The sequence below is a fragment of the Ovis aries genome, chromosome 5 (assembly GCF_016772045.2).
Source record: "Ovis aries strain OAR_USU_Benz2616 breed Rambouillet chromosome 5, ARS-UI_Ramb_v3.0, whole genome shotgun sequence".
NCBI lineage: Eukaryota > Metazoa > Chordata > Mammalia > Artiodactyla > Bovidae > Ovis > Ovis aries.
Window position 1 is genome coordinate 24270053 of NC_056058.1, and position 26373 is coordinate 24296425.

The 26373-nt window shown below is 40.5% G+C and overlaps 1 protein-coding gene across 2 annotated transcripts in view; it reads right to left on the bottom strand.

Moving 5' to 3' along the window:
• Window positions 1-12014: 12014 nt before the first annotated feature.
• MEGF10 (multiple EGF like domains 10) overlaps window positions 12015-26373 on the bottom strand; it is a 184901-nt gene continuing 170542 nt past the window's right edge. For both annotated transcript variants that reach the window (XM_042250276.2, XM_027969975.3), the window contains 6 exons: window positions 25953-26189; window positions 24287-24408; window positions 22798-22921; window positions 16359-16403; window positions 14914-15120; window positions 12015-13399 (listed from right to left, as the gene is read on the bottom strand). In XM_042250276.2, coding sequence (XP_042106210.1) covers window positions 13218-13399; window positions 14914-15120; window positions 16359-16403; window positions 22798-22921; window positions 24287-24408; window positions 25953-26189 — 917 coding nt within the window. In that variant the 3' untranslated portion in view covers window positions 12015-13217. The remainder of the gene's footprint in view (window positions 13400-14913; window positions 15121-16358; window positions 16404-22797; window positions 22922-24286; window positions 24409-25952; window positions 26190-26373) is intronic.

A 26373-nucleotide genomic window follows, 5' to 3' on the forward strand; every position in this document is an offset into this window, starting at 1 on the left:
GAGAAACAAGTTATCAAGCTATGAAAAGATATGGAGGAAGCTCTTCAATGTACACTGCCAACGGAAAGAAGCCAGTCTGAAAAAGCTACATACATGTGATTCCAGCTATATGACATTCCAGGAAGTGCAAAACAACAGAGAGAGTAGAAATCAGTGGTTGCCAGGGGTTAGTGGGGAGAGGGGAATGAATAGGTAGAATACAGAAGATTTTTAGGGCTGTGAGGCCACTCTGTACGATACTACAGTGATGGGTAAATGTCACTATACCTGTATGTACATTAGTCAAAATCTGTAAAATGCACAACAGCAAGAATGAACCCTAACGTAAACTACAGACTTTGAATCATAATGATGCGCCAATGGAGGTTCATCAATAGTAATAAATGTACCACTTTGGTGAGGATATTGACATCAGGAAAGTGGTACAACAAGGAATATTTTTGGGGGAGCTCTACATACTTTTATGTTCAGTTTTGATGTAAACCTAAGACCATTCTAAAAAATGAAGTTCATTATTTAAAAATAGTTTCCTAACATGAGATTATCCCTGTACTAAAATAACATTTGCTGTTTTCACAGCAGCATCATTCCACAAAGGTTAGGACTTTTCTACAAATTATCTCATGGACATTTTTCCCCCATCCTTATTTCTCTATTGTCATTAGTCGCTGGAAACACCAGATGTCACTCCTATGGTGTAAGGTAAAGTGATTTAAACAGAGCTACCTAGAAGGTTCATCTTACAGCTGAACAGGTTAAATCAGGATTTGGAGCTACTAGTTTATCTTTTCCTATCCTTAGTGTCCACAAGTGGGTTGCCATTTCCTTCTCCAGGGGATCTTCCTGACCCAGGGATTGAACCCAGGTCTCCTGCATTGCAGGCAGACGCTTTAACCTCTGAACCACCAGGGAAGCCCAACTAAGAATCTACTAAATGACTAATCACCTCAGAAGTGTATCTTATGCCATTCTACTAATTTTAGGAAATTACATTTATATCCTTTCTTCCTACAATGATAACTTTGGTAAATTTGAGCTTCAACAAAATATTTCAACATCTCAAAGTTATTTTATATTATTTTCCAGTAAGTGGCACATTCACCTGGAGATTTCAAATATATACTTTACATCTTATGCCAATTCTATGAAGAATAGTGTATCTTTTCAGGTGAATAGACTAGAGCCAAGTGAAATGAACTTTCATGATGAAGATCTCAGGTGTCTAAACTAAAAATCACCAATCCTGCCACTCCATATTTCTTCTTTTTTTCCTATCATTCTCAAATAATATTGACCTAGAGTATGTTCTCATTCGGACAAAGAATTTAAAGTAGTCACATTAAAACCAGTAATAAAGCACTGCAAAAGCAGGCAAAGAAGATAGTAAGGTGTATGTAAAATAAATATGGAGACTTACTGCAACTGTAATTAACCATGGAACTGAGGTCAGAATCCCTTAAACATACTACCAATATGTTCTTTGCAGTATGAAGCAATGTCACTTGGAAGAGATGGTGTGGTCTGTATGCAGTGGGATGGATGTGGGGAAGGAGTTCACAGAAGGTTGAGACGATCCTCTGTAGACTAGCAGAGAGAAATCAAGGAACATCTTCCAATTCTATTAAGAAAGGCTGCAGGCCATCTACTCTAGTCAACAACATAATGATTACACACAAGCAACAGGCTCCAGTTTGATGTGCTTTAGGTAACAAGATGCTGAGAATAGCTGGGAGTGAAAATGTCAAGAAGAACCCCACTGGGACTAGAGGATTTGGGTCCTGGCGGATCACACCCATAAGAGCTGAGGTCACCAGGCAGCTCTGTCATTGGGTCACTGTCCTTCCTGCCTCCCAGAGCAGTTGCTGGTTTTCCAAAATTCCTCTGAGGTTTTCCTGGGAGAACTGATTTTCTCTTAGCTTCTGAACCAATTTCTTGCAATATGAGAGCTCTGACTAAAAAGTAGTGAGTCTAGGTTTTTGTTTTAATGAATAATTCAGGATGTAAACACTAAGCAAAGCTTTCCTTGAAATAATCACCTTGGGCTGTGACATTTTTTTTAGAGATACTGTCTTGACTTAAATCAGTCTACCTTTAGAAACAGTAACTGCTGAAGAGGAAATTTGTATTATGCTTAAAGACTAAGCATAACATTTTAAAACATAGCCAAGTGGGAGACTCAGGTTCGATCTCTGGGTCGGGAAGAGTCCCTGGAGGAGGACATGGCAACCTACTCCAGTATTCTTGCCTGGGAATCCCCATGGACTGAGAAACTTGGCAGGCTATAGTCCATGAAGTTAGAGTTGGACATGACTGCGCGAATGAGCACGCACACTTGCAAAGCATTAATGAAGCACATGTTCTTACATGTGTTTGTTCAATCAAAATTACCTTATGAAGCCCTATTTTATTTATACCAGGTGCTCAGCTCATAGAAGAACTGGTTACCCTACTAAATGAAACAGTGCTCTTTTCATATCCAAAAGACATTTTCTAGTGATTAATATGGCCCCATGGTTCCCCATTCTAGGTTTAAGGGTATCCATTGGTAATCACCTTATACTTTTCACTGTGAGGGAAAATAGCAGTATTTTCAGCCTCAGAATGTTTTCCCAGCTTTCTCCCCTCTTTGTATCCTTTTAAAATAATATATTCTTTCTGGAGATAAACATTTCAGTTTAGCCCCTCCAGCTTCTCTTTCAACACCTCAGGCAGGTAAGAAAAATCCTGCCTTTCATTCTGATGATTTAAAATTACCTTGGTCAAGTGACTCCACTCTAGTTTGTTTTCTACCAGAAAAGAAAATCTACCTACAGCACAAATAAAATATTCATAAAAATGTTAAATTTAATAAACATATGGCCACAATTCAAACATAAAGGACAGCAATTGATACTTAGCAATGCCCAGCTACTCAGTGAGTAGAAATACTAAAGTGAATCTTTTTAAGCTCAGAATTATTTTAATTTTAAACCGATGTATTTTCATGAGGAAAATGCAATTGGGAGAATGCTACCAATCCCTGCTTTTTCATTCTTTTCAGAGAGCTGACTGTTAAACATTTACCAGCGTACCACTGGGGTCACGAGGCTGAGACCAAGGAAAGAAAAGAGCCATGAGTTTAAGGAACAGAACCAAGTGCCACCAGAAAGCAGAGCAGACAGATGTGTTTGCACAGGGCCGATTTCACAGCGCGTATTTTGACCTCAGAATACTCGGGTCTATATTCTTCTTAGGCTGATGCAAGCCCAGTCCTGTGAAGCAGAGACAGAAGGAAGATCCTGGAGTACAAGCACAGTTTTAAGAAAGTTCAGGTCAGGCCAGTGGGGAGTCTTTGAGCCAAAGTCACCCATCAAAGGAGTTCCTCATTTCAAAGTTAAGGGCCTTCCTTGGTTTCCTCCCTGCACTCAATCATCGCCTGAGAGCAGCCCATGGAAAGCAAGGCCTTGGAGCAAGTGTTGTGCAGGGAGACACAGGGACAAAGGGAGAGATGGGGAGAAGTGCGGGGAAGAAGATGGGCGAGGATCTGGGCACAGAATGAAGACCAGCATATGGCACAACTGAGCTGTAATAGAAGGTTCACGGATGTAAAGACTGGGAGAAGTTGAGTGTAACATTTTCCACTAAAATAAACTCCCTAGCAATACCTGCCAGAAAATTCAGTGGAACTGCTCTTGACATCCAAAACCTCTGGAACTGGGGCTCTCAGCTTTATGGGCAAAATATCAAAGACCTGACTTAAGCTTTGAAGTAAAATTTTAAAATATTTTGCTATACAGGTTGTAGTTATCCTATATTCCTTTATGTTACTAGCTTCCTGAATGTTTCGCTCTCATCACAAATTATTGCACTTGTAGAATGGGACAGAAGGAGCAACATTTCCAAGTCATCTAAAAACTATGCTGAGGAATAACAAAGTCAAACCTGGCATTGCCAAACTAAGCAGAAGCCATTATTCATTCATTCATTGCTTAATCATTGTAACTTTCCTCTACAGTTGCATGTGGATATATCGACTATATTATTATATAATATAAAATACTGTATTATTATCAAGCCAGGTCATCTATAAGAAATAGGTTATAAAAAAGTCTCTTTTTCATTAACCATAAAATCAATCTTAAAACATGATCCTGCATATTGGAAAGTGATGACACATACTAGCACCACTTTCTTCATAAACCTTTGTGGTGTGGCATGCTTGGTAGAACTCAAGCACAAATGCTAGCATGAACCTCCAAATCTGCATGGGATATAAAATGACTTCTATGTAAATGAACTTTGGCTTTCATCCACAATCACTGAATTCTTCACCTTGATTTCAATATGGCATCTAAAGTTCTATTCTAAACCCTTGGGATGCAATGTCTCAAGTCTCCGACCATGGCTGGACCTTCAGAGAAGTTAGCGTTCCTATCTTCTCTTATTGTCCTAATATATGAGATGGAGCCAAACTAGGCTGTTTACAGGCTGAACTAACCTGTACGGTTAGGTAGACGCCTAGAAAAGGGAAAGGCTCAAGCATCAGTCTAGCAGTATTTTCTCTGTTTGTGATGTATTTAGTGGAGGTTTTAAGAAATCAATGGACTTCAAGTTCTGCTCTTCCATATTGAAAGATCACTCGCTCTATAAACTTCTCAGTCATCTGCAAATCATTAAATACACTGTGCCAGGTTGGCTACTTCAAGGTATATGTGGATTTTTCTATTGCTTTATCATCAGTAAACAAGTCCAGGCCATCAATATAGGAGGAAGTACAACCCACCATAAGCCGACAGCCATGTACATATTCGCTGATTCCTTAATAGCAATTCGGTAAAGGATGATTGGGCTTCCCTGCTAGTTCAGTCAGTGAAGAATCTGCCTGCAGTGCAGGAGACCAGGGTTCGATCCCTGGGTTAGGAAGATAACCTGGAGAAGGAAATGGCAAACCACTCCAGTATTCTTGCTTGGAGAATCCCACAGACAGAGGAGCCTGGTGGGCTACAGCCCATGGGGTTGCAAGTCAGACATGACTTAGTGACTAAACCATTACCACCAAAGGATGACTGGCTGGTGGTTTGGTATTTCTAGCTTATCCTGGGCCAGTCTGTCACAGAGAGTCCTTTTTCTCTTTCTGTTGCCGCAGTCTCTTCCTGATCTATGCCGATTGGATCAGAGATTTCAAGAAGAATGAAATGGGGCTATTTAACAATCTCCTGTCAAGTAGCCATGCTGTCCTAGGAAGAGAGGAGCTGCTGCTGCAGAAGCATAGTAGGCAGGAGAACACGTCAGGCAGTCTTTTACCCTTTCCCACCCTGGTGTCCTCCCCTTTCCTGCTTCCACCCTACACTCTCTCTGTTCAATATATCTTACCTTTGTAAGCACTCTGTACCATTTTAATTTTTTCTAGAAAATTCCATGGATGGAGGAGCCTGGGGGGCTATAGTCCATGGGGTCGCAAAGAGTCGGACACGACTGAGCGACTTCACTTCACTTCACCATTTTAATTTTTTCTAGTCTTAGAGTTCAGAAAACTCATCAGGACTTATCTGTTTCCATGTTTTTTCATTAATTCTCTTTCATTTGTCCAGTAGATCCTTTCATATCTGAAAGAAAGATCTAAAAAACTGAAAGATTCACAGTATACAACAGTATAGATTATGGAATTTTTGTTCTATATTTCTTTGGTTACTACTTCAATTGTTTTCCCTTCTGTCTCACTACTGGGTCTCTTGGATGAGTCTTTCCTGAGTCTCTTACTCATACTTACCATTTTTGAAATTTTCTCTTGATTGCATTTCTTAGTAGTTACCATACTTTTTGTTTTTACATTCTTCTATTAAATTGTCAAGTGGGCCTTAGGAAGCATCACTACAAACGAAGCTGGTGGAGGTGATGGAATTCCAGTTGAGCTATTTCAAATACTAAAAGATGATACTCTTAAAGAGCTGCACTCAATACGCCAGCAAATTAAGGAAACTCAGCAGTGGCCACAGGACTGGAAAGGGTCAGTTTTCATTCCAATCCCAAAGAAGGGCAATGTCAAAGAATATTCAAACTAGCACACAACTGTACTCATCTCTCATGATAGCAAAGTAATGCTCAAAATTCTCCAAGCCAGGCTTCAATAGTATGTGAACCGTGAACTCCCAGATGTTCAAGCTGGTTTTAGAAAAGGCAGAGGAACAAGAGATCAAATTGCCAACATCTGTTGGATCATCGAAAAAGCAAGAGAGTTCCAGAAAAACTTCTACTTCTGCTTTATTGATTACTCCAAAGCCTTTGACTGTGTAGATCACAACTCACTTTGGAAAATTCTTCAAGAGATGGGAATACCAGACCATCTTACATGCCTCCTGAGAAATATGCATGCAGGTCAAGAAGCAACTGTTAGAACTGAACATGGAACAACAGACTGGTTCTAAATAGGGAAAGGAGTACGTCAAGGCTATATATTGTCACCTTGCTTATTTAACTTCTGTGCAGAGTACATCAGCCCAGAAACACTGGGCTGGAAGAAGCACAAGCTGGAATCAAGATTGCCGGGAGAAATATCAATAATCTCAGATACACAGATGACACCACCCTTATGGCAGAAAGTGAATAGTAACTAAAGAGCCGTTGATGAAAGTGAAAGAGGAGAGTGAAAAAGTTGGCTTAAAACTCAACATTCAGAAAACGAAGATCATGGCATCTGGTCCCATCACTTCATGGCAAATTGATGGGGAAACAATGGAAATAGTGACAGACTTTATTTTGGGGGGCTCCAAAATCACTGCAGATGGTGACTGCAGCCATGAAATTAATAGATGCTTGCTCCTTGGAAGAAAATTTATGACCAACCTAGACAGCATATTAAAAAGCAGAGACATTATTTTGCCAACAAAGTTCTGTCTAGTCAAAGCTATGGTTTTTCCAGTAGTCATGTATGGATGTGAGAGTTGGACTATAAAGAAAGCTAAGCACTGAAGAATTGATACTTTTCAACTGTGGTGTTGGAGAAGACTCTTGCGGGTCCCCTGGATTGCAAGGAGATTGAACCAGTCCATCCTAAAGAAAATCAGTCCTGAATATTCATTGGAAGGACTGATGCTAAAGCTGAAACTCCAATACTTTGGCCACCTGATGCAAAGAACTGACTCACTGGAAAAAGACCCTGATGCTGGGAAGGACTGAAGGCGGGAAGAGAAGGGGATGACAGAGGATGAGATGGTTGGATGGCATCACTGACTCAATGGACATGAGTTTGAGCAAGCTCAGTGAGCTGGTGATGGAGGAGGAAGCCTGGCATGCTGCAGTCCATGGGGTTGCAAAGAGTCGGACGTGACTGAGCAACTGAAATGAACTGATAAATTTTCAAATTGAGAAATCCTTATCTTCAGTTCTAGGAAACTCATTCTGGTCCTATAATTATATGCCTATCTTCCCTGGTAGTTCAGCGGTGAAGAATCTGCCTGTCAATGCAAGAGATTCAGGTTCGATCCCTGAGTTGGGAAGATCCCCTGGAAAAGGGAATGGCAATCCATTCCAGTATCCTTGCCTGCAGAGCTCCATGGACAGAAGAGCCTGGCATGCTACAGTCCATGGGATCACAAAGAGTCAGACACGACTGAAACGACTTGGCATGCGCACACTCATACAGTTCAGCAGGCTCTCCCCACACTCCCTTCCCCACAGTGCAGCCCCATCAGCTCTCAGTTGTCCTTCCATCTGCACCTGCTTTCAAAGACTCGATGTCCCACTGTGTGTGGAAACTCTTCAGGTTGCCAAGGTAAGCCTTTGACTTTTTGGACAGCTGTATTCTCCAGGATGGGAATGTGAAGTCAGGTCACTATCTGCCCACAAACCCACAACCAAAAGTTTAAAAATAGTTTTCAAATCCTAAGAAGATAACATATCATTGGAAGGTGAAATTATATTATTATGGCTCTTCTAAATTATATCTCTAGAAACTAAATATGCATGGAATATTTTTATAGTAAAAAAAAAATAGACCAGGATACATTCACACAAACATGTACTTTTTATAATATTCATTAAATGCTCACTTCTGATTTACTAGCTTCATCACTTACCTGGTTATTGCAAACTGGCTCCAATCCTTAGATAATTTTTCATAATAGTTATGATAGCTAACATTTTCCAACTATCTACTACGTATCAGCCACTAAAGTAAGTGTTTTGTAGGTATAATTAAAGTTACTAAATTCTCACAAAACCCTTTGTAATAGGTACTATTATTTCCAACATATTATAATATAGAAACCAAGGTCCTAAGAAGTTAAGTGACTTAGCAAACTTATGCAGCTAAAGTAGATGCTTTATCCCTTTCATGAAATAATGAGCTACTTGAGCTCACATCTTCTGTATCTCTGCAGCCCCAACTGCTCTTGGCACTCAGTTCAGTTCAGTTCAGTCGCTCAGTAGTGTCCGACTCTTTGAGACCCCATGAATTGCAGCACGCAAGCCCTCAGTAAGTAAACAGTGATTGAGAGAAGCAGCAATGCTTTATTCATATCTGGGCCCTAGAACAGAGGGCTATAAAGTGCTGCTGCTGCTGCTAAGTTGCTTCAGTCGTGTCTGACTCTGTGCGACCCCATAGATGGCAGCTCACCAGGCTCCCCTGTCCCTGCGATTCTTCAGGCAAGAACACTGGAGTGGGTTGCCCTTTCCTTCTCCAACGCATGCATGCATGCTAAGTCGCTTCAGTCATGTCTGACTCTGTGCGACCCCCTGGACAGCAGCCCACCAGGCACCTCTGTCCACAGGATTCTCCAGGCAAGAATACTGGAGTGGGTTGCCATTTCCTTCTCCAGCTATAAAGTGAGAACTCCAAAAAATTTTAAATTATAAAACGAAGCATTAACAGGTTACTGAGATTTAAAAAGCAAATCCATATAAGATAACCTGAAGTTTTTTACAGAGATCTGAATCTCAGGCACTAACCTGGGTTCCAGGGACCCAAATATGAACAAAAATTTTCCTCTGTCTTTAAAGAACAAGTGTTCTGGAGAAAAAGCAGGTATATAAGCAATTAAGTCTAATAAAATATAGTTTTTTAAAAAATATATATAGTGCTAAGGGATCACATATGAAAAAATATTAAATTTTTTTCCAGTAGCATCATTTTTTCTCCTCTTTAATTAATGATAGAATCAAACATAGAAATAAACACTAAAGTTTTTATTAGAAAGTTTATTGCATTAATCTACAAACTCATTTGGTTATATATATAAGAATGTTGTCTAATACTGATGAAAGTTTAATCATCTTTGGGAAAAGAGATATTTGAACACTGAAAGCATTTTTTGTTTGCTACAATCACATACATCCTAATATGTTTTAATTATTTTCCTTTTAAAAATATATACTGTGATTTGTTCATATCAAAAGGAAGCCTAGACTAAATACTGAACTAGAATAGACAGACTAGTGTTAGGCATCAGTATTAAGGGGACCCTAAAACAGCAACTGGTCGTACATCTTTAGTTACTAGACAAACACCCGTGTGATTCACACTTACACATCCAGGTACCCGTCCATGACTTAAAGCCTTTAAGACCAACACACTTCTTAAATACTTAATATGAATAATTAAGACATGTTACTTAAAGATAGGAAATCTATTATTTAAAGGACATAACCCTAAAACTCAATTTTTAAAATGATTTCATCTCATTTTAAGTGATAAGCAAACTAACATTGACATGAACCCTAAATGGTATCGTAATACTCTTTGCAACTCTTGTAATATTTATAGTTTAAAATCCCAATAATTGATAACTATTATTGTGACTCTGAGGTCAAAATGGTTACATTCTCATCAAGTTGTTTGCATTTCTCATAATATAAAGTCATTGTGCTAATGGATTTGTTTGGGCTTGATAACTGTCCTGTTATAAAATTCAACATTGGTTTTCCTGAATTTGGTGAATAATTTTCCAGAAAGATAATGAAAACACATTAAGCTCCCTGTTAACATTACTGCTGTAGCATAGGAGAGAAATTTATATCAAACATTGTAAATAATTATGAAATATTCTTTATCATATAATTAACTACAAATAATTTTCTCTGTATTAAAGCAAGCATACAAACTATCATTTGGGCCAGTTTTGATGTATTTATATAGAAATACAAATGGGTTATAAATTTTCTGATACATCAACCTCTAGAGAAAGTATAATAGTAATGGCTGACATCCCTGCAATGAATGGTTTTTGGTACATGTCACCAAGCTCCTTCACTTCTTTGACCACAATAGGATATAGAAAAGAGATTATTTTTAAGGTTTCAAATTAACATGGGTTCCCTGGTGGCTCAGACGGTAAAGAGTCTGCTTGCAAAGCAGGAGATCTGCGTTAGATCCCTGAGTTGGAAAGATCCCCTGGAAAAGGAAATGGCAATCCACTCCAGTATTCTTGCCTGGAAAATCCCATGGACAGAGGGGCCTAACAGGCTACAGTCCATGGGGTTGCAAAGAGTCGAACACAACTGAGTGATTTTACTTTCAAAGGTCATAAAAACAGATTCACTGTGTACAAAGCATAACATTACCATTAACTCCAATTTGATATATCTGAAAAAGCCCCAAACACTGTAATTTCAGGGGAAAAACTGTCAGATTCTTTTGTCTCCAATTCTCATTCTGACAAAAGTGTTTTTACCCAAAGGTATCTTTACCCAAGTCTTTATCAAAGTATCTAGACATTTTTTACCTTTCAACTAGATCTCTTCAAATATAGCGTGTAGTTTCACAATATCCACAATGCTGTGTGTAGGAACTGCTTCCGGTCCAAATGTCGTCTTAGGACACCAGCCATCCCGAGGAGGCGATCTGTCAGAAAGATCGCACGGGGAGGAACACCAGTGCCCCTCTGGACCCGCCTCTGTTTCCTAGGTTTTCTATTTACATTGCTGTTGCCTTGGGACATGAAGGTTTCATTTTTTAAAAATAGGGGAATGAGGGGGAAAAAAAAGGTGTCTTTTTGTTTTTAAAACTTATCTCCAGGGAGTAATGGGAAATCTCAACTTACCATGGAGCTCTGAAGAGATGAATCTTTAAAGCGGAAAGCTGTCTTCTTTTTTCTAACCAAAAAGGACTCTTATGTGGTTATGAACCCAATTGTCTCAATTAGATCTCTATTCCCTAGAATCAAGGGCCAACCAGCAGGTCACTGTTGAAATAAATCAATTGTTTCTAAGGTGTGTTCTGGGCAATTCTCATTTCCTTGAATTAACTTTGGAGTTCCCTGAAAGAAACAGCCATCAAAGAAGTATATTTGTTCTCTCATCCACCTGATCAAACCAACATCAGAAGTGCAGGTGTGTGACATGAAAGCACAGGATATCCCAACTCGGGGACTGGCAAGGACAATGCCTTCTGTGTACCACTGGCAGAATGGGAATACAATATGTATTTGTGAATTGACTCGCTGATACAGGACACCGCATAGGTTTTCACGTCTTTAAAAGATGGATGGCCACTGTTTTCTCTGACAAAATTGCTTCTTCATTCAGCTTTCAGCCCTTCAGGTTGCCCAGGTACATCAAAGAGAAACTGGTTTCCTTGTATGGAATCAGCATTCTCCTGAGGTAACTCCCTTGGAGTGAAAAATGTTAACTACATTAAGAATACACAAGGTGAATATCTCTTCTGGTTGGCCTGTCAGAGTGCACATTTAAGCCCAATGCAGGATAATTATTCATAATGCCTTCATTTACTTTCAAAAGTGTCCCAGTTTGGATATGATCTCCCTAATGAAGGTCTTCAGTAAGATCAGTCTGTAGTGATTCCCCCTTCCTCTTCCCTTTGGTTTAACCAAAACTCAGGACCCACAGATCAAGACGAACTCCATTTTGGAATATTTAAATGCTTCTCCATTACCATTATAAATCATTTACTTGTTACTATACTATTTTAGTAATGCCCCATTTTAATGGATTCGACTTATATATCTTCTTCTCTTCCCTCCAAAAGAAACAAGAGCAATACATTTTTCTGAAGCAAAAAGAAAAGTGGCCATAACACAAGAAACAATAAACATATAATATTTTTTTCATTAACAATCCAAACACTACAAAACATAGAATATACAACTTAAAAATGGAAATACAAATTAATGAAAAATGGGGTACATGTCATATTAGCAATGCAAAAGACCAGCTTAAGCATAGTTTCTCTAAATCAACAATTAATCAAAGGAAAGTGCCCTTTTCTCAAATATGCACAAAAATATTTCGGTCACTTCTAGGGAAAACTTAATCAAAACTCTCTGCTAATTCTATATTACAGCATGTATTACTAATGGCTTACAAAACTTAAGCATCATCTTATACCTAACATTTACAACCTTTTCCAATCATTAGACACTCATTCAATCCAATCTGTCAAAAATAAAATTATTTCATTTCTATATGTATGAAATAATTATTGATATGTTATGGATCTCAAGTGGTCAATGCGTATGATTGGGACAGTGATCAGAATAATGTCTTGGATCTAAAATGGGCCAAGAAACAGAGAAGCATCTCTGTCTGGCACATCTGTGTATTCATTGCTGCAGTAATTCTATTACTTCTAAAGTAATTCTAAATGTACATGTCCTCATCCTACAAAAAAAGTCTAAAGTTTTCATATGTAAATTTGCTCTGCACCTCTAGAGTTTATATGGAGCCTGTCCAGTAATGTCACTTGACAGAATGTTTCCTGCTGGGTTCCTATTATTCTCACAATAATGAGTCCTGCTGAAAAACGTTAAACAATAAGGACTCGATGAGATGGCCCTTTTCTTCTATGTGTTGAGCATGTGACACTTTAATGAAGTAAATTTCATGGTAAAATGCACAATCCTAGGTACAATTCTATGATGCAAATGAGAAAGAAAATATTTAAATTTTAATTTTTCAAGCAACAATACCAACATCCACTGCAACCCGTGTCTCTGAAAGAGTCCTGCACGGTCATGCTTTTAGCCAAGATTTTACAATAAGTCATGCTTCATGGTTGCAGTTCTAATACTAACAAAAATGGGAAATCACATTGATATCTCCTTCTGAGCCACCTGTATAAGAAGGACCTATGGTCAGTTAGCCTCAGCTTTGAGCTTTTGGGTTCATCTCCAACAATTGCCTGCGAAGTAGATTAACATTCACATAGGGTGGCAAACTTGAGGATGGAGAAGAAACGAACTGCAGTTCTGGAAAGGGGTCCAGTGGCTACCCAGTGGTCTTTGGTGTCATTCACTGCTGCTGCTGCTGCTGCTGCCACCGTCCTCTTGCTTGGGGGAGGATGAACTGTCTCGGACTGGCAGCAGGTCATAATGGCAAGGGATGTGACTGTTCTTTGGGAGGTCATATGGATCCTGGGTGCGATGCCCATTACTGTTGAATATTCCTTGGACAACACTCACTGTAGGTTCTGTGACAACCAGGGACACATTAATTGATAAACAACGGGAAATTTAAAAATATACAATATGGCAATTCATGCAAGTATCAAACACGCCAGAGGAATGTTCATAAAAATATAAGAAAGTATTTTAAAAAACAAACAGTCCTTGTGTAATCCCATAGAGGTGACTACTCTGTGGTTGGTAACCCACTGACACTTACAAACGATGTTTAGAACAAAGGGTGACTGACTGTGTGGTTGGGATGAAGACGTCAAGGGAATATAAAGAAACCCTGGACATGAATCACTGTCTGTAAAACCTGGGAGATAATCTAGTCCAAGCCCCTTCCTGTACAGGTAACAGCAACAAGGTCTTTGGCGATCACTTGATTCATGGAAATGTGTAACAAGGTCACAGCTTTAGGGTTCAGAACTCAGGCTTCCAGCTGTGCTCCCATCTCACAGTGGCAGGCTTAGGGGACAATTCAAAAGGGAACTGCTGCTCACTTCCAAAAATGAATTTAGTTCATCCTGGTTTCCACTTTAAAAAGCTGTCTTACTACTGTAAAAAGAGTCACATATCTTTCTGTGACATTTCTATGGCATAAAATGAATGACTGGTGACCAGAGTTAAATAAGTCGCTTCATTTACAAGGACAGTTGACCCTTGAACAACTCAGGGTTAGGGCTGCTCCACACATAACCCCAACCCACCACAACTTAAAATCCATAGTCAATTTTTAAATTGGCCCCACTATTTACCATCTCACATCCTTGGATTGAACCAACAGAAGAGTGCATAGAAGTGTAGCATTTACTAGTGAAGAAAATCTGTGTATAAGTGGATTCATGCAGTTCCAACCCATGTTGTTCAAGGATCAACTAGAATAGAGAATTTTTTTAGGTTCAAATCATAAATACTGGGAAAGATATGGAGAAAGAAAAATGAAATTATAAAGCTCTACTATCTAGCCCAGGATTGCTCTGGTATGTTTTAGCTTCCTCAAATGGATGTGCAAGGGGCAATCAAAATAATATTAATTGAATTCTTATTAATTTGTATCAGATTCACAGCTGGGAATATTACTGATCTATTAGACAAATCTAAAAGTAAAATGTTAAAATTCTGTTAAAAGCATTATATTGGTATAATGGATGCAACCAGGAAATGGAACCATCTGTTTAATCCACTTGAACCATTTGTTTTGGCTAACTCAACATATTAGCTAATATGATACATATGCTGTTCCACATGCATGCTAAAATATTCACTATGGTTACAAAACAAAAAATGGATAGCCAATGAGGTAAGAAAAAACCTACTTTGACTTTTCGAAATAGTATTTTTCCTGGAAAGTTCATTTGACACCGACTAATATGATCACCATAAACACAGGCTGAATTTAAAACCATTATATTTACAGACCATTATTTACCATAAAATGTATATAAACTGAACTACTGTATTCTCAAGGACTTTAAAATTGTTTCAAAAGAATATTCTCATTCACTAGATTCTTTCTTTGGTTAAGAAAACTTACCAACTTCATAGACATTCTTGTTGGCAGAAGCTGAGTTATTGATCTCTGCATATGGGGAATCTCTCCGCGCTGGTGACTTCATCTCCACATAACCACACTCTGAGTGTTTGGGAATAAGGATAGGTGGGTCTTTAATAGTGGCATATGGGTTTTCAGAACTGCTTAGGGAGCAGTTACTTGAATTATATTCAGAATGCTTCCCCAGGTCTGTGAAGAGAGACAGAGGGGTGAAAAGCAAATGCTATTTCATAGGCAACAACATTTATTTTCTTGGCGATTAACAGATTACTTCTTTTTCTTTGCATCTAGTTTTCTATCATTTCTAACGACGAAAAGATACTACCCATTCTCCACTTATTTTGGAGAAAACCAGCTATAAAATTACCCAACCACAAAGTAATTGTGGCTCCTCTCTAAGGTGAGGGTCAGTGCAAACATCATGGATTTGATTTCATTTTCTGACTCTCTGTGACCCCATGGACTATACAGTCCATGGAATTCTCCAGGCCAGAATACTGGAGTGGGTAACCGTTTCCTTCTCCAGGGGATCTTCCCAACCCAAGGATCGAACCCAGGTCTCCCACATTGCAGGTGGATTCTTTACCAGCTGAGTCACCAGGAAAGCCCCTTTTATTATCACACTCAAATAAAATTAACTCCACTCTATTTTACTAATAGTCTTTGGATCCTCAAAGGCTTCGACCAAGACCTCACATGTTGCTGACTCCAGGAGCACAAGGAGGTTCTATTTTGATGGTGAGGAAGGCAACTGCGCTGTAAGGCTTCCTCGTAAAACCTCAGGTCTAGGTACATGAAGTTATTATTCAAATTCTTCTCAAAAAGCTGTCTTCAGTGAACATGTAACCAGGCTGACCTCCTCCTCTTTTCCCTGCTTCTTCCTTCTTCATATTTCTCTCTCTCCATAAGCCATATTTCTTTGAGGGGAATTATGCATGTTTTCCCAGCAAACTCAGATCTTGGTTCTCTAAAACTTCTGCTCTAACAGGATCCACCTACATTCACACTCTTGCTGGCAGTCAAACCTGGCTGCGGGTTTGTTAGAGTAATTTACCACACTAACTCTCTTCCGAGGCGGCACTACTGGTAAAGAATCCACCTGCTAATGCAGAAGACATAAGAGACGCAGGTTCGATCCCTGGGTCAGGAAGATCCCCTGGAGAAGGGCATGGTAACCCACTCTAGTGCTCTCGCCTGGAGGATATCATGGACAGAGGAGCCTGGCAGGCTATCGTCCATGGGGTCACAAAAGAGTCAGACACGACTGAAGCAACTTAGCACGCATGCACACACCACAGTAACAATGCTACCTTTTCTCTGGAGCGCCAGTTTTTCTGGTTTAACAAATTATTTTTGTCTTTGAGATTAAAAAACATTTTAAATTGTGATTCTGATAAATGTATTTCTTCTGCAAATTCAGGCAATACCTTTCAAGGATTTTCCCATATAACTTCTGTCAAGTCCAAAAGCACCTGTGACAAAGGAAGAAAAAAAAAAATCCAGTGAGAACTGAAAGGAAGAGGGAAAAAAAAAGGAAGGGTAAACCCATCTAATATTCTCAGGTCACTGAAATATGATGGTTTGGGCACCCACAGTCTCCCCACTGCGGGAAATAACCAAGGCTGCTGTTCTCCAAACCTCGACACTGGATCACTTGGGTCAGATGTTGCAGTACTTCAGAGTTAACAAAATGTTATGGATCATCCTGAGCTTTCTCCTGCCTGTTTCAGTGGCTTTGGGAAAGGCTGGTCAACATGGGGTGGACACCGAGGAACCAATGAACCAAGAAGGCTGACTTGATTCAAGGTTGCTCAGTGGAAAGGACACAGCCAGCAGACTTGAGACAACGGACTGGGACTCCATCACTTGTTAGCTGCATGACTTTACACAAGACATTCAACTTGCTGAGCCTCAATTTTCATTATCTCTAAAACAGGGAAAACACAACTCACCTTCTAAGCCTCACAGGGTTGTTGTGAACATAAAGTGAAACAGACCATATGGAAAGGCGTTGTAAACGCTAAGGTGTCGTATAGATGAACAGTATTTCAGTTACCGTAATACTTTTATAAAATATTGATTTTGCTGACATATACTTGATTTACAATGTGTCAGTTTTTGTGGTAGAGCAAAGTGATTCAGTTATACATATATTTTTTCATTAAGATTATTTTAAGATATTGAATATTGTTTCCTCAAGAATCTGCCTGCAATGCAGAAGACCCAGTTTCGATCTTTGGGTTGGGAAGATTCCCTGGAAAAGGGAATGGATATCTATCTACTCCAGTATTTTTGCCTGGAGAATTCCATGGAGAGGAGCCTGGTGGGCTACAGTCCTTGGGGTCCCAAAGAACCAGACACAACTGCGTGATTAACACTTATACTTTCCCTATACAGTAGGGCTTGGTAATCTACACATAGTAGTTTATATGTGCTAATCCCAGACTCCTAATTTATTCCTCACCCCACCCTCTTCCCCCTTTGGTAACCATAAATTTGTTTTCTATGTCTGTGGGTATATTTCTGTTTTGTAAATAAGTTCATGTGTATCATTTTTAAAGATTCCACATATAAGTGACATCACATGGTATTTGTCTTTATCTGATTGATTTACTTCATATAGCATGGTAATTTCTCGGTCCACCCGTGTTGCTGAAAATGCATTATTTCATTCTTCTGATGGCTGAGTGGTATTCCATATGTAGTAATACACACATGCATACCACATCTTTATCCATTCATCTGTCGATGGACATTTAAGTCTCTTCCATGTCTTGACTATTTGAATAGTGCTACTATGAACGTGGAGCGCACGTATCTTGTTGAATTATAGTTTTATCTGGATATATGTCCAAGAGTGGGATTGTTAGATCATATGTGCATGCGTACGTGCAGTTACTTCAGTCGTGTCTGACTCTTCGTGACCCCGTGGACTGTATCCCATCAGACTCCTCTGTCCGTGGGATTTCACAGGTAAGAATACTGGAGTGGGTTGCCATGCCCTTCTCCAGGGCATTCTTCCCAACCAAAGGGATTTAACCCACATCTCCTGTAGTGGCAGGCGGATCCTATACTACTGAGCCACTGGGGAAGCCGTGTTAGACCCTATGGTAGCTCTACTTTTAGTTTTTTAAGGAACTTCCATACTGCTTTCCATAGTGGCTGCACCAATCAATTACCATAACACTTCGTGTGTCACAACACCCTCAGCTGCAGCCTATCTGTAAGCAATCCAAGGTATCTGCAATTATTCTTTAATAGAATGTTATGGATTTAGGTTAAAAAGAGAAAGTAAGGTAGTAACTTGTGATGAATATTCAAATAACTCTGAGAAGGGTAAGAAAATTACTTCCCTGCATGGCATGTCTGTGCATTATTTTCTTACAGTGATATTGAACTCAAGTTCAGAGGGTGATATTCCCTGGGGATGCACATTAGTGGAGAAAGAGGGAGGATCCCTGAAGGAGAGAGAGTGTGTCTACTATCAACTGTTAGAGGACACGAAACAGGGATGTCTACCTCTCAGGCGTGCTCTCTTGAGTCTGGTATGTGAAGAATAGCCAGTCAAGCTCCCAGATGGTGGGAAAGGCACCAAGTTGTTCAGGAAGACAAGATAAAAGGATGCGTGGTGAAGAATTTGCCTTACCATAAAGAGATCTGGCCTTTTTGCCCTTGGTTCCTGAAAGGTGATCTCTAAATTCTTGAAATGTCCTGCCCAATACGAGTGTTTCTTTTACTTGGGGGCCTGGACAGTCTAACAACAGTGATTTATGCGAGGGGGTTGAGCCACCTGGTATCAGCTCACCCTTCAGATGGACTGAAGACTAAACTCAACCAGATGGACAGTCAACCATGTCTCTGTGACCAAGCCCCCCTAAAACCCCTAGACACTGATGCTGAAGTGAGCTTCCCTGGTTGGCGACACCCTGCATACTGTCACACATTGTTGCTAGGAAAACTTAGCACTTTCTATGATTCCATTGGAAAAGGACAACTGAAAGTCTCACACTGTGAACTTTTCTGGACTCTGCCCCCTGTGATTTTAATCTGTATCTTTTTGCTGTGATAAACTGTAACCATGAGTGTAACAGCTTTTAGTGAGTCCTGTCTTTATAGTAAATTATTGATCCCGGGGGCAGTCTTGAAGACCTTCAAATTTGTAGTTGCTATCAGAAGTGAGGCTGCTCTGAGGGATTCCTGGACTTATTAAAGTGACCCCATGAAGACGAGTAGTGGCTGTGGCCTGAGAGCAGCCTAATCAAGGAAGTCCACACTACCCTTTGCCTAATTCTCTTGGCCACCTCCAAGCTGTGGCTAAGTCTTTTTAAATGTCCATCTTGATCTTAGCTGTGCAAGGTCTAGCCTTCCCCAAGGGATGAAAGCAACATGGAAGGATAACAATTTAGGGAATAAGAGTGGGGCTATGAGATTAGCCATGCTTGGTAGACTCCCTCTCTTCTGCCCTGGCTGATTAGAGCGCAGTTTTAACAAAGGAGCAAGTGGGCTTTCTCATAAACTCCCATCTGTCTCAGTCTCTGAAGAGGTGTTTTCAAATGCTCAAATTAATCTACTTCATACAATAAGCCAGAACATGATCCTTATCTCTATTTTTTTTGTGTTTTTGTTGTTCAGTTGTGTCTGACTCTTTGCAACTCCATGGACTGCAGCACGCCAGCCTACTCTGTCCTCCAACATTGCCTGGAGTTTGCTTAAATTCATGTCCATTGAGTCAGTGAAGCTATCCAATCATCTTAACCTCTGCTACCCACTTCTCCTTCTGCCTTCAATTTTTCCCAATATCAGGGTCTTTTCCAGTGAGTCAGCTCTTTGCATCAGGTGGCCAAAGTATTAGAGCTTTAGCTTCAGCAACAGTCCTTCCAATGAATATTCAGGGTTGATTTCCTTTAGGATTGACTAGCTGGATCTCCTTGTGGCCCAAGGGACTCTCAAGAGTCTTCTCCAGCACCACAATTCAAAAGCATCAGCTCTTCAGCACTCAGCCTTCTTTATGGTCCAACTCTCACATATGTACCTGACTGCTAGAAAAACCATAGCTTTAACTATACAGACCTTGATCAGCAAAGGAATGTCTCTGCTTTTTAATACTCTGTCTAGGTTTGCCATAGCTTTTCTTCTAAGGAGCAAGGGTCTTTTAAGTTCATGACTACAGAGACGATTTGCAGTGATTTGGGAGCCCAAGAAAATAAAATCTGTCACTGTTTCCATTTTCTCCCCTTCCATTTGCCATGAAGTGATGGGACTGGATCTCTATTTTTTTACAAATGAACAAACCAGTCTTGAGAGGGTGAGTGCAAGCGTCATACCACAGAACCAGGAATTGATTTCAGGGCCTTTGCGTCAAATTCTGGGCCCTTTCAGACAGCATTACAACTTTTCCATCATTTAAAACACTGCACACTTCATTATCCATAATGAGCCATATTCTGTTCTTTGTAAGAGAAGACTTTCTACGCCACAACTTCACAGGGATATTAAATGCAGAATTACTTTTGGATGGGAACAAACCAAGGTGATCCAGAATTTCCAATGAAGATTTTATGTTCCTAATAATCAGTCCCTTGGGTCTCACTGAGACAGAAAGCAGAGAAATTTATATGTGACTATTACAGTGACTGTGTATTCTGGAATCAGGACAAACTCCATCAAATGGAGATGGAATGAGAGAACTTTTCCCTCATTAGTGCTGGGTGGTATTTTACTAAGTACAGTTATCATCTTGATTTTACACACTTTCATCAGCCTTTTTGGAGAAGGAAATGGCAACCCACTCCAGTAGTCTTGCCTGGAGAATCCCACTGACAAAGGAGCCTGGTGGGCTACAGTCCATGGAGTCGCCAAGAGTTGGACATGACTGAGCGATGAACACACACAACACACACAATTCATGTACTTCTTTGAGCTAGATTATTAACCTTCCTAAACTTAAATAATTTCACCAATTACTATAATGTAAATCTGGTATATAAATGATTTTACTCTAAGTGTGTAGATGTACACATCCTCTTGATAATGTTAGTGAAGAATTCAGATAAAAGCTAAGAATTTGAACTTATTTTCTATTACCATAGTAATAGGGGATTCCAGAGCCCACACATGGTTCCTGCAAGTGGCTTAGATGAATTGACATCTAAGGTGTTCACAGAAGGATCAGAGAGGGAGTGGGGAGAAGACCAACTATGAGACCCAGTTTCACCATCTTCCTTCCATGAAATCTTAGACAAGAGTTAACCTGTTTCTTCCTTTATAAAACAAGATTTGTGGAAGGGCCCACACAGTGAGGGGTGCCAGATTTAGCAAACAAAAACATAGCAAGTTCAGTTAAATTTGAATTTGAAAGAAACTACAAATAATTTTTTGAATAAGTGTGTCTTGTGCGATACTTGGGATATACTTATCCAAAAATTATTTGTTTCTTATCTGAAATTCCAAATTAATGGGACTTCCTTCCAACCTTATCATTAAATAAATACATATGAAAGGGTTTGCTTTCAATACATAGGAAAGTGACCATAAGACACTGCACCCATGTTAGTTACTATGTGGAGCTCCTCCCTGAGAATAAGAATATACCACACGCTCAATGGGGAGTCACAGCAGTTATTTAAGTGGAGTCACCCCAGGCCCTCTGCAGGAGGGCCCTGAAGTTAAAACAATTCTTGTCCTACTACCACGCCGTTTGTCCTTTCCACTCTTATCCTCTCTCAGGCGGACGGTGGAGTTTCCCAGGAGCCACACCAAGTGTGACATCACTTGATTGGATGCAGAGCAGCTATGGAAATTCAGCCGACCTCTATTAAGCCAGATGTCGTAAAAGTGTTAAATAGTGGCCATTCTTCTCAGTAATTTTTTTGTTGTTTCATTTTGAAAAAAGTAGTCATTTTTCACAAAAATACATTTTATATTATCAGGAAATAAGACTTGTTATAATCAATAAATAAATAGCCCTCAGATTTTATTTCTACTATGGCAAATATCAATAAATATAACCCATGTTAGTAAGGGCTCTTGGGGATCCTTGATTACTTTTTTAAGAATTAACTTATTTGTTTTAATTGGAGGCTAATTACAACATTGTGGTGGTTTTTTACCATTCATCAACATGAATCAGCCACGGGTACTATATGAAAGTGTTCTGATTCCCAGATGTTTGAGAACCTCTGACTCACTATATTCCCAATGATATCTCCATTTTCTCACCTAAAAGAGGAAAGGGCCTCAAGTAAGGGTACCTCACTTTGTGTATGTGTGTGCTAAGTCGCTTCAGTCGTGTCTGACTCTTTGCAACTCTATGGACTGTAGCCCAGCAGGCTCCTCTGTCCACGGGATTCTCCAGCAAGAATACTGGAGTGGGGTGCCATGCTCTCCTGCAGGGATTGAACCTGTGTAGCAGAGAGCAGAGGGAAGCACACATGCGGGAACCAAGCTGGCGGGGTTCAAATCCCAGCTCTGCCATATCACAGGCCTTGAGGACTTCCACAGCTGACTTAACCTTGTTAAGACTCAGTGTCATAACGGGAGCAGGGAGATGATGATGCTAAGCATGGTACCTACAGCAGTACCTGTGAGAATTGAGCTGATACGTGGAAAGGTGGGGTGTAAGCCACAAGCAGGCAGTGATCCTTGTCTCTTTATTGATTCCTTGTTCACAGTAAGAATGCAATACATGCTGAATAAATAAAGCACCTAGGACAGTAATAGCCCCACACAGGGATTAGGTGTAACGCTATGTCTTTCTGTTTCTGTGCATATTTTCAATAGTTGCTTTGGCACTGTCGTGGCTCTCTGAGTGTTTGGAGTGACTAAAAGATAAAGATGCTGGTGGAGGTTGGGGGCTGGGGAACTTGCCGAGCTCGTTGAGGTAGCCGCCGTGTTTCCAGTCTGCAGGCAGTGTGCCTGTGTAATCTACCACAGGGCCTCTCTTCCCAGGATTCACATTTTTCAGATTCACAAACAGCTGATTATTTTTTGACTGTTAAAAATATAAACAACAAAAAGATTTAAGAGAGAAAATACAATATGGCGCAGTGCAGTGTTATCCATCTAGGGAAAGCAGGTCCATGGAGCGTATCAAGGACTGGTCCTTACATGAGGATGCACCAAGGGACAGAGGTGACCGCTTCTGACCTGGTGGGACTTAGAGGCAGCAGCAGGAGTAGGTGCCCCTCAGCCCTAACCATTCCCTCCATCACCTTACTTCTACATTTTAAGTTGTTGCTCTGTGCCAATTAGGCCTCACTTGGATTTACATACATGGAACTTTGAATTGAAAAAAAAAAAAACCAACCCAATTTCTGAGCCTTCCCATCAAACACTGTATAATCATGTATGAGTCATTCTTAGCAGTTTTCTTAGCTATAAGCATGAAGATAATATGATCAACTTTGTTCCCTCCCTGAATGGGAATGAGAACAAATTGTATGATAAATACCAAAGTCTCTGGAGAATATGAAATGCTATTTAACTATGAGGTACTATAATTAAAATCTCACTGCATTAATTTAATTGCAACTGAATAACTTAATTAGCTTGGCTTTCTTCTAATAGAGAGCTGGAATTAAACAACGGAGATTGAAAATACAACTTGAGCACAGTTGGAAGGGAGAAATGTTTGGGATTTCAGAGCACTCTGGAAGAGGCCTGGTGGTGAGCTGGATGGGTCCAGAGGAGCTGCTCCAGTTTCTAGACAGCCCTGGGCCTCCAATCTCTCTGGGCCTCTGTAAAATGGGATAATCACTCAAGTCATAGGATTGGTATAAAGATTAAACAAATTTATATTTGTAAAATGATTAGAAATGCCTGGCACATAGTATTAGGTTGTTTTGTTTGGTAACTTTTTACCCACAAGACTGCAATTTCATATGGTTCAATCAAAATAAATAAATGCATATTATTATTGTTGTCATTGCCCAAGCACAGGTGGCCAGGAAAAGGCACTAGAAGGTGATCACAGAAGACAAACCTGCCAGTTTTACCCAGGCCGGAGTCTGCTATAGGTCTGCTTTGAGACATTATTTTAAAACCACATGCAATATTAGAAACACTTTCCGAAAGAGGTGCAATGGAAACAGTACAAGTTACAGAGACAGAGAGACTGACTCACCTCACTGCAGCCTCACTCACAAGCTATGTTTGGAAGTGACTTAAGTTCCCCATTACTTAGGGCTTTTTTGTCAGTAAACCTGGGATCCTAATACACACCCATGGGATTGTTTGGAGGAATAAGTGAGATAATTGATGTACGTATGTGGAATGGCAGCTGGCCAACCGCAGCCCTCAGGCACGCCTGTTCCTTGCTCTTTCCCCGCCCTCAGTGACCTGGACCATCTCCTCTCACCTTGGCAATCCTGTCCCTGTTGTTGACGTGAGGGGATGCGGCACCCTGGGTGAGCGTGTGGTAACTGGGATTGGTGAAGTAGTGGCTGTTAGCATTTCCACCGCTGCCATGAGGAAGGGTTTCTGACAACAAAGAAGGAAACGGTTGAGATGGCAGGCTCCTTAAACGTGTGTGGGAAAGAGGGAAGCGAAGCAACAAGAACAAATGTTTGGACTGATTCCAGATCACAAGCGGGTGGAATCCCCTCCTGCCCGGCATGCTCAGCAAAGCCTGTGGAAGCAGCAGGCGCCTGCCTTTCTGCCCACTTCCTGGCAAAGTCTGAAAGCATCCACCAACAACTGCTCTCTGCTCTGGGGCTTGTACAAGCTGGGAAGGCATTGCTTTGAAGTTTCTTCCACTGTAACTTCCCTCTGTGTTTAAACACTTGAGTTCTTGAGACAATATTCTTTCTATTTCTCTACCTACTTATAAATCAATCTATATACCTACCTACCTACCTACCCATCCATCCATCCATCCATCCATCCATCCATCCATCCATTCCTCCCTCCATCTATCTAACTGTGCTGGGTTTTAGTTGCAGCATGTAGGATCTAGTTTCCTGATCAGGGATTGAAGTCAGGCCCCCTGCATTGGGAGTATGGAGTCTTAGCCACTGGACCACCAGGGAAGTCCAGACAATACTCTGCACTAAAAACGCACCACTAAGTAAATCAGCTACTTTATGGATTCCCGCAGAATCACTTTATTTATAAACCTGAAACCCTTCACTGATTGCCCCCAAATTAACAAATACCTTAAGTTTTCAAATTCTTCACTTATATGAATCTTCTGAAGACTGAATTCATCACTTAAAGATTTACCTTTATGGGGTCTTGTGACGAAAACGAAGATTCAGGTGTTTTATTAAAGAACAGCCTTGGTTTTCGGAGAAGGCAATGGCACCCCACTCCAGTACTCTTGCCTGGAAAATCCCATGGATGGGGGAGCCTGGTGGGCTGCAGTCCATGGGGTCGCAAAGAGTTGAACATGACTGAGCGACTTCACTTTCATGCATTGGAGAAGGAAATGGCAACCCACTCCAGTGTTCTTCCCTGGAGAATCCCAGGGACAGGGGAGCCTTGTGGGCTGCCATATATGGGGTCACACAGAGTTGGACACGACTGAAGGGACTTAGCAACTTAGCAGCAGCCTTGGTTCTTGCTAATCCCCCCAAACTGTTTATGTGACTTGGTTGCTGTGTGGCTAATGATGTACATGGGCTCCAGGACAGGCTGGAGAGTACCTGGGAAGAACCCAAGGCCAAAGACAGAAGACCTTGGTGAAGTTATGGCCACCTCTTCCTCTCCCCTCCCTGTCCCCCACATATGACAACAGCTTGGGATCAGGCGTCCAGCAAAGCCCCTTCTAGGTTGACATTTCCAACGTTTAAAGCAACCATATAATGAACTCAATTTGAAATCTCTCATAAGAGAAAACAGTGATGATTTTACCATTATTGACACATAGAACACATCTCTAACAATGCATGTTCTCCAAACATAAAAGCTGCTCAAGGCTAAATGACAGTACCAATGGGCAGCACAGCCAAATACTCGGTTTCAAAGAACCAGGATGAAGTCTCGCTTTTCATGGAGTGAAAAGCCTCTAGCGAGTCCAGTCTCACCTGAAATGGCGTAGTCTGCATTCATGACCCTCATGGCGGGGGTGTAGGTAACGGCGGGCATGCTCGATTCCTTCCCCTTCTGCTTGTGTCTATAAATAATGAACAATGCCAGGAGGAACAGAACAACTAGGACAAGAATGACGATGCCCGCGATGGCCCCGATCTGGTAGGAATCAGCGGGGAGAGCCGTGCTGGTCCTGCTTAGGCTGTTCAGATTCCCCACTATGATAACACCAGCTAGAAAAGGAAGAAAAGGGATGTGAGCAAGGATGACAATGTGCCAGACAGATATTTGATCTCTATTTACAAAAATCTCCCACAGTGCTAATAAAGACTGGATATTTTCAGTACATGAAATCTTCATTTGGAAACTTTTGAAAACAGAGCAGGAAGGAAGAACAAACATTCTTCATTTTTGGAC